This window comes from Nicotiana sylvestris, chromosome 7 (genome assembly GCF_000393655.2).
Source record: "Nicotiana sylvestris chromosome 7, ASM39365v2, whole genome shotgun sequence".
NCBI lineage: Eukaryota > Viridiplantae > Streptophyta > Magnoliopsida > Solanales > Solanaceae > Nicotiana > Nicotiana sylvestris.
The window spans coordinates 35,799,899-35,811,040 of NC_091063.1; the positions used below are offsets into that span (position 1 = coordinate 35,799,899).

The 11,142-nt window shown below is 38.8% G+C and overlaps 1 protein-coding gene across 1 annotated transcript; it reads right to left on the reverse strand.

The window, feature by feature from the left end:
- Positions 1 to 7,524: 7,524 nt before the first annotated feature.
- LOC138872987 (uncharacterized) lies at positions 7,525 to 10,211 on the reverse strand. The gene is made up of 4 exons (XM_070151410.1): positions 9,977 to 10,211; positions 9,644 to 9,859; positions 8,342 to 9,336; positions 7,525 to 7,671 (listed from the first exon to the last, which is right to left on the reverse strand). The coding sequence occupies exons 1-4, from the start codon at positions 10,209 to 10,211 to the stop codon at positions 7,525 to 7,527; spliced, it is 1,593 nt and encodes a 530-aa protein (XP_070007511.1).
- Between the last annotated feature and the right edge of the window lie 931 nt (positions 10,212 to 11,142).

An 11,142-nucleotide genomic window follows, 5' to 3' on the forward strand; every position in this document is an offset into this window, starting at 1 on the left:
GCCCGTCACCTAGCGTGCGCATCACCTCAAAACTAATGACATGACACATAATACATGGTTTCTTACCCTCAGAACCAAATTTAGAACTGTTACTTACCTCAATACGTATAAATCCCTATTCTAACACGCCCTTGCCTCGTGAATCGACCTCCAAATGCCCCGAATCTAGCCACAAACAGTTCAATATAATCAACACGAGCTAAAGGAATTAATTACATAAGAAACACACTAAGTTATTAATCAAAAGTCAAAAGTTAACTCAAAAGCTGGCCCCCCCGGGCTCACGTCTCGAAATCCGTCAAAAGTCACAAAATCAGACACCAAATCGCCACCCAAATCCCCAAATCAAACTCTCTAAACCCCTAGCCTCAAACTCCCAAATTTCACCTTAAATATACATAAACTAGGTGGTAAATTCAATGGGGAAACAAGATTATCCAACAAAAATGAGTACAAGTGACTTACCTCAAGAAACCCCTCGAAAATTCTCTCAAAAATTGCCCAATCCAGAGCTTGAAATGTTTAAAATGGTGAAAATCCCGGAAACCCTCATTTTTAAACATTGCCCAGGCATTTCCACACCTGCTAAGCCTAGGCTCACACCTGCGCATCCGCTTTTGCAGACAAAATTGCGCTTTTGTGGAATTCACTCAGCCGACAACCTACCGCATCTGCGGTCCTAGTCTCGCACTTACGGGATCGCATTTGCGAGACTTACTCGCATCTGTGACACCCCTGCTGACTAGCCTAATCCGCTTCCGCGATCAAACTTGGGCAGATGCGAATCCGCATATGCGGAGCTCCTTCCGCACCTGTGACCATTGCACAGTCCTCCCATGGCCACACCTGCGCTCCCTTGCTCGCACCTGCAACCAAAACTCCGCAGATGTCACGATCCCAAAACCAACCCGGTCGTGTTGGCGTCTATCATGGAACAAGGCTAGTTGACACAAACCCAAAACCAATCAGTATTTCCCATTCTTAGGATAAAATCAATCTTTTTAGCAATAAACCTTTATATAGTGTTTAAAACAAAATAACAGTGCAGAATGAAGGCCAGACATCGGGAGGGGGGGTCACTAGTCATGAGAATCTACTACAACTGTCTGACAACCTCAAGACCAACATGGTCGGGAAAAAATCACAAAAATACACTAAGGGAGAATAAGAAAGAAGAAAAGTAGGGTTGCTATCGCCAGGCAGCTACCTTGCTAACTCCGATGAACCTGCCACCGAGAACAGAAATACCTAGATCTGCACACAAGATGTAGGGAGTAATGTGAGTACGCCAACTTAGTAAGTAATAAAAGTAAATAAAGACTGAGCAGTAAGAAATTACCTAAACCACATCATAGCACCATAGTGAGTATAATATGCTTCCGAAATAGGGTACAAATCAAATCATCTCGTTAAATTCCAACTTCAGTAAAATCCTTTGAAAAATGTCTTTCTAACCGTTTCAGTAGAGGTTCAATGTAATTTATAGTGAAAGTGATGAAAAACTATAATCGACCCCTCGGGCAAAACATAGTTCGTATACAGTTCCTCGGGCAAACGGGAATTCATAAACATCTCCTAACTTAAAAATCTCAGTGGAAATAACAAGCCAAATCAATGATTAAAATTCCGAACATCTCGTAAAAACTCCAGTTTAAAAGAATGTTGTTTAAAACATTTGTTTAACATTTTCAATAGAGGCTCAGTATAAAGATGAGTGAAATCAGTAGGTTGCCTCTCAGTCACTCATGACTCAACTCTCATCAATCAGCGTTCACACTCAGCACTCACGCTCAATAGGTACCCTATAATAACCATTGCGGTGTGCAGCCCGATCCATATATATAGTCGACTGCGCTCACTGGGGTGTGCAGACTCCGAAGGGGCTCCTACAGCCCAAGTGCTATATCGCTGCGGCGTGCAACCCAATCCATAATATATAATCCTCACAACCAGGCCCTCGGCCTCTCTCAGTCATCAACCTCTCAAGCCGCTCGGGCTATCAGTAAAACACGACGTTCAGCCCAAAATATCATTTATAGTATCAAAACTGAGTAAATAAGGCTGAGTTATGAAATCAGTAAACACAGCATGACTGAGTACAAATATTAAGTCAAAACAGTAAAGAATAGTAGTAAAAATCCCTATAAAAGTCCAAAATAGTTGGCACGAGGCCCAATTATGGCATTCCACCCAAAATATAGCAATACTTTCCAAAACACAATCATATCAAACAGTTTTCAATCAAGACGCGACTTAACAGTCATACGAGACGGACCAAGTCACAATCCCCAACAGTTCACGTCCCCACGCTCGTTATCCAGCGTGTGCGTCACCTCAATATAGTGAAACGAAGTGAAATCCGGGGTTTCATACCCTCAGGACAACATTTACGATCATTACTTACCTCAAATCAAATGAAATACTACTACGCGATGCCCTTGCCTCTCGATTCAGCCTTAACTCGCGTCGAATCTATCCAAAATCAGAAACATAACATCTATATATGATAAGGAAACGAAGCTCATGCGAAAATAATCAAATTACATCAAAAATTCCGAAATTGGTCAAACCCGACCCCGGGCCCACGTCTCGGAATTTGATAAAAGAAATCACATCAATAGAATCCTTATCCTCCCACAAGTCCATGCATATCAAGAAAATCAAAATCGGACCTCAAATGGCCCCTCAAATCCCCAATTTTACCTCTCCAATTTCTAGCCCTACCTTCCCTAATTTTTCACCTTTAATCTCCTTAATTTCATGCTTAAACAACTGAAAATCAACATAGAATCGAGTTTTAGATTCAAGAAACTCACCTCAATGAAAACCCCCTTGATTCTCTCTTCAAAAACCTCCAAAACGCTTCAACTCTAGATAAAAATGGTGGAAAATAACCCAAATTTCGCGAAGGGGAACTTATATACTTTCTGACCTAGGGATTCCGCACCTGCAGTCCTTTTCACGCTTCTGCGGTCTAACTAACCGCATCTGCATTTTACACTTAATGTCCTGGGACCGCACCTGCGCTTATCTGCCTGCACCTGCGGTCTCGCAGGTACGTTACTCCTCCCGCACCTGCGACTTCTGGCCTTCTCTCATATGGCCACATCTGCGGCTAATCTCACGCTTCTACAATCTTGCACCTGCGGTCCTCAATCTGCAGGTGCGGTTATGATAGGAACTCAGCAGCTTCAGCTGCAAACTCTAACTTCTAACTTCCCGATAACCATCCAAAATCATCCCGAGGCCCCGCGGGACCTCAACCAAAAGTACGAACAAGTCGTATAGCACTATTCAAACTTATACCAATCTTCGAAACACTTAAAACAACATCGAATCATCAAAACACCCTCGGATTCAATCCTAAGGTTTCCAAAACTTCTGAATCCCGCAAATAATCAAAAAGTCTATCAAACCTCATACGAATGGCCTAAAATTTTGCACACACGTCATAAATGACACAACGAACCTACTCCAATTTCCGGAATTCTATTCCGACCCGGATATCACAATTTCCACTACCAACCGGAAATGCGAAATTTCCAATTTCGCCAATTCAAGCCTAAATCTACCACGGACCTCCAAATTCCATTCCGGACGCGCTCCTAAGTCCAAAATCACCCGACGGAGCTAACTAAATCCAAGATTGAATACTAAAAAGTCAAAACTTGGTCAAACCTTTTAAATTTAAAGCTTCAAGCTGAGAATTGTTCTTCCAAATCTATTCCGATTATCCTGAAAATCAAAACCGATGATTTACATAAGTCATAATACATCATATGAGGCTAGTCATGCCCGACAACTAGCGAGCGAAGTGCAAATGCTCAAAACGACCGGTCGGGTCATTACAACAGGTGCGATTGTACCAGAAGACTCCCAGCTTCAACAATCTTTCAAACTCTAAATACGATCCATTAACCATCCGAAATCAACCCGAGGCCCCGGGACCTCAATCAATTATACCAACAAGTCCTAAATCACGCTACGAATTTAATCGAGCCTTCAAATCACATCAAACAACATCAAAAATATGAATCGCACCCCAATTCAAGCCTAATGAAACTAAGGAAATCCAACTTCTACAAACGATGCCGAAACCTATCAAATCACGTCTGATTGACCTCAAATTTTGCACACAAGTCAAAAATAATACCACGGACCTACTCCAACTCCCAGAACCCCAATCCGAGCACGGTAACCATAAAGTACACTCACGGTCAAACTTCCAAATTTCTAACTTCCACCATTTCAAGCCTAGTTCAACTACAGACCTCCACACCACTATCCGGACACGCGGCTAAGTCCAAAATCACCCGACGAAGCTGACGGAACCATCAAAACACTATTTAGGAGTCTTTTACATATAAGTCAACATCCGGTCAACTTTTTCAACTTAAGCTTCCAACCTTGAGACTAAGTGTCTCAATTTATTTTGAAATCCCTCCGGACCTGAACCGACTACCCCAGCAAGTCACATAACAACTGAAAAGTATAAAATGAGCAGTAAAGGGAGGAACGGAGATACAACTTTTAAAACGGTCGGCCGGCTCATTACAATTTTGAATTTTCAATTCAAACTACCTCAAAACTCTACCAAATCATGCTAAAATCGAGATTCAAACTCCTTAAGATGTACCCAATACATTCTAATAGCACTCACTCAAGAGAAAGCAAAAATTTAATATTTTTATTACAGATAGATAATTAGCTAATATTAGTAATATTTGGCTAATATTAGCAATATTTTGTGAATTGACCAAATTTTATAATAAGCTACTTATAAATAGACATAGCTGGTAGTTTTCCAAATACAAATTGCTGAATCGGCCCAAACTTAAGTTGGGCAAGCGGTTATGACTCGTTGTTTATTAAATCAACCCGTGGAAATATTGAATGAGTCGAGTCATGACTCTATAAAGACTCACCTTTTTTAATGTGTTATCACTGCTAACTCAAGCTACTCATTTGACATCTTGAAGTGTAAATTCGCTTGGTAAAATAAAACTCGTCCAATTGGTGAACTTTTATTTTCGTCATCCAATTCGGAAAGTTAAGTAGAAAAAGTAGAGTTGTAGCTCATTATTTTACCTATATTTACTTAACCCGTCTTGACTTGATCAAAATTCGTGATGACTGATTTATTGACATAACCATTGAAACTCAATATATATGAAAACAAACTTCAAATTCGATGATCGAAGCTAACTTGTAATGATGATAAAGATAAAGGTTAGGGACTTAGAGGGCTGATCTACTTAGGCATTTGTTACTATAACACGAGGGTCCAGATGTAGACTAAAGGCAGATCTAGAATACTGGTAGTAGATATATTTTTTGAAATCCATACATTTATTTTTTTCTACTATGCACTTATTTTCACAAAAAAAATTATTGCTACAATGATACTGCTCATCTACTCATTTAATTTTTCATCCATTTTTTTAAACACTAAAAAGCATATACGACACGCAAAGTGCAATATTTTGTTTGGTGTATCATGAAAATTATTCTTATCAAATTTCAACGATTATATTGACCAGTTATTGGACTAAGATCCCGATATTATTATCTATGTAAAAATGAAAAAGAACAACCAAGAAAAGAAAAATGGACAAGAGCACATGGTTGTGTTAAGAAACTAAGCTCAAAGTAACAATATAAATCAAGAAAATAGACAAGAGATAAAGAGAGGAAAGAGAGGAGTTTCTTATTTCATCAAGTGTTTTCCAATTCTTTTCAAGTGTGTACAATATCATTTCTCATTCTTTATTTATAGTATTACATAGAAGTATGTTAAGTATCGAGATTTACAGAGAGATTGGCAAAATGTAAACTAGGGTTCATAGATTGAGAGAAGGTTCGAGAGAAAACAGATATTTTCTACATTGAGAAATGTCAATCTGGTTCCAAAAATGAGGGACTCTTCTTATAAATAATGGGCCTGACCCGGTGGCCCAACTAATACAAAATAATGGACTCAATATAGACATAGACCTAAGTTACAAGAATGGCCCAAATAGTTTATCCTTTATCTAATATTCTAACAGCCCCCTTTAAGTTGAGGGTGATAAAACCTCCAACTTGCGAAGATGAAAATGATGAGCAGGCCTAGGAAGGGCCTTGGTAAGAATATCAACAGCTTGAGCATTACTGGAAAGATGACCCTAGCTGATCAGCTCATCACCAATTTTTTCTCTGAAGAAATGAGAGTCCAGCCTATATGCTTACTCTGCTCATGAAATACTGGGTTGCGGGCAATGTGCAAAGCTGCCTGATTATCACAATACAAAGGGATGAGAGAAGAAGAAGGAAGACCAAAATCTGATAATAACATGGAAAGCCAAGTGACCTCAGCTGCAGCTTTACTCATGGCCCTATACTCAGCTTCAGCAGAGGAAAGAGAGACCATAGGCTGCTTCTTGGATTTCCAGCTCACCAAACAATCACCAAGGAAAACACAGAAACCAGTCACAGATGTTTTACTATCAGCACAAGAAGCCCAATCACTATCACAATATACCATCAATGAAAGATCAGGTGAATTACTAAAGAAAAGTCCAATATGAGAAGTGTCCTTCAAATAACTCAACAAGTGTAAAGCATCCTGTATATGGGGAACACAAGGAGTCTGCAAGAACTGGCTGAGATGCTGAACGACAAAGCTAATATCAGGCCTTGTATGGGTCAAGAGTTTCAACTTACCTACCACGCACCTATACTCTTCAGGCTTGAGCAAAGGCTCACCAACAGAAGCCTTCAGTTTCTCATAAAGAGCAAGAAGACAAACGACAGCAGAAGAAGCAAAAAATCCAATAAGTCATGAACAAACTTCTTTTGATGAAGAAGAACCCTATAATCAGAATAGAGAACCTCTTAAGAGAACCAAGGTGCTTAATTCTAAACTGTTCATACATAAAGCCTTTTATGAAAGAAATCTTAGACAAATCAGTCCCAATAAGGATGATATCATCCACATACACAGGTAAAATGACCAAAGAAGTCCTAGAACCTTAGAAAATAGGGAGTGATCATTTAAAGAATGAGAATATCCTCTAGAACAAAAAGCCTGAGATAATTTAGCATACCATTTTCTGGAAGCCTGTCTCAAATCATAGAGGGACTTAAGTATCTTGCAAACCAAAGGAAAATGAGAAGAACAAGAAGGAGGAACAGATAATCCAGGAGGTACCTTCATAAAAACCTCCTCATCAAGATCTCTATGTAAGAATGCATTATTAACATTAAGTTGAAATAGAAGCCAGTGTTGCTTGACAACAACAACAATTAAAGATTTCACAGTGGACATTTTAACAACAGGAGAAAATATTTCATGAAAATCAACCCCCTCAACCTGGGTATCATCCCTAACTACCAACCTGGCCTTATACATTTCCAGACTCCCATCAGCTCTATATTTTACTTTGTATACCCATTTGCAGCCTATAGGATTTTTACCGGGGGTAACTCAATAATATCCCAAGTTCTATTAGCCTCCAAAGCCTCAAACTCCTTTCTCATAGCATCCTACCACTCAGGGATAGCAGCAGCATGAGAGTAAGTATAAGGTTCAGGGTTGTGGAGCTGTATAATGGTGGCATTGAAGGAAACAGACTCAGAACTAGAAGGAGCAAGGAGAGATGCAGAAGGAGGAAGGATAGGACATACATAATCCTAAAAATAAGCAGGAATAGTATGAGGCCTACTAGATCTTGTAATTTGAGTAGGAGATGAAGGAAGAATAGAATGGGAAGATGAGCTAGAGAAAGGAGAGAAAATGAAATCAGGGGAACCTGAGGAAGGAGAAGGAGGAGTAGAGATGAGAGAGGACTGGGGAGAAGAAACAAGAACATGAGGAGATAGGGGAGAATGCGAATCATCGGAAAAGTGACTAGGAACAAAGGAAGAAGGTATGCCAAGAGATTAGGGAACAAAAGATTTTGAGAAAGGAAAGACGTGCTTATGAAAAGTCACATCTCTGGAGGCAAAAAATGATTTAGTGGACAAATTGTAAAGTTTATAACCTATTTTGGCAAAAGGATAGCCAATAAACACACAAAAGATAGACCTAGGATGAAACTTGTCTCTATGAGGTTTGGGCACAATTGAGTAGCAAAGGCAGCCAAAGGATCTGAGACGAGAATTTAGTAACTCATAGGGACTCTTGTGTTTGAGAAGTGGTGAAGGAAATTTATTTATCAGGTAAGTAGCAGTAAGAAGACAATTACCCCAAAATTTAATAGGAATATGAGGACAAGAAGTTTGATGAATGATCCCCTTTTTCAGAGAAGAAAAGAGAACTAGAGGAATTGGAGCCTAACTATAAAGCATTATCACTTCTCACAGTCTGTACTTTAGTTTGAAACTGTGTTTCAACCATAAAGATGAAAGGTTTTAACAAATCAAAAGCATTGCTCTTTGCTCCCATCAAATGTGTCCAGGTAGCCCTAGTATAGTCATCTATTGTAGTAAGAAAGTATTTAGAACCAGAATGAGTGGGAGTAGAGTAGGGACCCCAAGTATCTATATGTACAAATTGAAAAGGGTGAGTGAACTGAATAGAACTATCAGGAAAAGGGAGCCCAGCTTGTCTTGCTAAGGGGAAAATGGGACATATGAAAGACTGTTTGGAGGATAGTCTACAATCAAGACCAAAAATAAGTTTCATTTTGAAAAAAGGAATATGTCCAAGTGTATAATGCCAAACAACATCAGATTTATTCATTTTATTTGAATCAACCATGGTATTTACAGATGAATTATCAATAGCAACATTATTAGACACTACATGTAGAGAACAAGCAATAGAAGAATAAGAATTGACATTAACAGATTCAACAGGAGAAGTGACATGTTGGAACAACTTGTAAAGTCCATTGTTTAGTCTACCAAGCACCACTGGCTTCCTCACTGAAGGGCCCTGGAAAGTGCAAGCAGACTTGGTAAATTGTACAACATCATCACAATGAGACAAAAGCTTGTGGACAGATATGAGATTATGTTTAAAACTAGGGATGTAAAGAACATTATGAAGAATTAAATCAGAAAATAAAGCTAAAGAACCAACATTGGTAACCTTTACTTTATACCCATTTGGAAGAGACAAAAGATAAGGAATAAGAAGAGTAATTATATCTAAAAGTAAACTCCTGATGGAAGTCATTTGATCAGTAGCTCCAAAATCTATTATCCAAACAATTCCATTCATACTAGAAAGCATACAAGCTCCATAAGAAACACCCTCATAAGGCATAAGCTTACCAGCAAAGTTAGCAAAAGCCAAGAGAGTGGAAAATGTGGGGAAGTAGAGATTTGGGATTATTGTAATCAGATCATCACCTGAGAGTATTGATCCTTGGTAAGACCAGGTATCATAGAGGACTACTCATTCTCAACAGGACTATCAGAACCACAAGGCACAGAAGAGCCACCAGAAAATTCAAGCTCAACATGTGCAGTAGTTCTGTGAGGGGGAGGTCCTTTGTTGAACTTGAAATTGGGAGGATATCCATGTAATTTATAGCATTTGTCTATAGAATGCCTAGGTTTCTTGCAATATTTGCATATGAGAGAAGACTTGGGAGCCTCAAAAGAAACCTTGGAAGGAAATGATGGCTTAGAAGTCCGAACATTTAATGAAGCAGACTGTGGAGAATTGGGACAGAAGACACCTGCCTATGCTTCTCATCATATAATAAGATGTTGTACATATTTCCAACAGATGGAAGTGGTTTCTTTATTAAAATATTGTTGCGAGTTTGCATATAGGTATCATTCAGATCCATAAGGAACTGATAAACCTTCTGCTCTTCATCTTCAGCAGCCTTACCCCCACAATTACAAACTCTAACCTTATAAGAAGCTATTTCATCTCAAAGTTATTTGATTTTATTAAAGTAAGAAGCTATGTCTAAAGACCGTTGAGAGATATGTGCTAATTCTTTCTTTAGCTCAAAAACTCTGGCCCCATCAGCCTTACTGTATCTCTCCTCCAATTCACACCAAATATCTTTAGCATATGTAGAGTATTCTACGCTATGAGATATTTTTTTTGACGAGGAATTAACCCACCATGACACTACAAGATCATTACACCGTTGCCATTGACGTGCCAGAGGAGATCTTAGAAGTGGCTTTGTAGAGGTGCCATTGATAAAATCAAGTTTATTATGAATGGAGATAGCAACCAAGATGTTTCTCCCTCCAGCTGCCATAGCAACTTCTATCAAATGGACTAGAGACCAAAGAGGTTCCCAGCACATCCGATGGATGTATATATAATGGATGACATGGATGTGTAAAATTATCTTCGTGAAATATAGTACGAGATGCAGTAGAGGAAGAAGAATGTGTAATTGCAGGATTATCATTCGTCATTGAGAGGAAATATATCAATAAGAAACAGTCAGCAATTCAACAAACAAATTTATGAAATATGAAGAGAGAACTGGTGTACCCCCTATTTTGCAACTGAAAAGAGAACATCCTTGTGATCGAACTTCCGGTGGCTCAGCTAAACACCGACGAGAAAACCCTAGCTTGAATCAGATGAGCAAATCAGCCAAGTACAGTCAAATATCCAGAGAAATAGTAAAATCCAGCAGAGACGGACGATAATGAGAAGAAATCATCCAACAAAAACCAAACAAAACCATAATCCATTACGAATGCAGTCCAAACGAAAAAACAATCGATGAAAACTGAAGAGGTTAACATCGATCGGAAGCTAATGATACGATCTACCAGAATCTATGCTCTGATACCATGTAAATTATCGAAATTTATAGAGAGATTGACAAAATGTAAACTAGGGTTCATAGGTTGAGAGAAGGTTCAGGAGAAAGCAGATATTTTCTACATTGAGAAATGTCAATCTGGTTACAAAAATGAGGGACTCCTCTTATAAATAATGGGCCTGACCCGATGGCCTAACTAATACAAAACAATGGACTCAATATAGACATGGACCTAAGTTATAAGAATAGCCCAAATAGTTCAGCCTTTATCTAATATTCTAACAAGTATATAAAAGAATGTCATAAATATTGCATTAAACATTTGAGATCATGGGAAGATTATGAAAGTGTGAGAGTTACAACTATAATGGTGAGAAATAATGGAGGTTCTCTACATAATGGAGAAGAG

Coding starts and splice junctions, on each gene's coding strand:
- LOC138872987 (XM_070151410.1), bottom strand. CDS start 10,211: ATGGCAGCTGGAGGGAGAAACATCTTGGTTGCTATCTCCATTCATAAT. Junction 9,860..9,976: donor TGAATTGGAGGAGAGATACA/GTAAGGCTGATG, acceptor GAGATGAAATAG/CTTCTTATAAGGTTAGAGTT. Junction 7,672..8,341: donor TTCAAACTAAAGTACAGACT/GTGAGAAGTGAT, acceptor GCTTATTTTTAG/GATTATGTATGTCCTATCCT.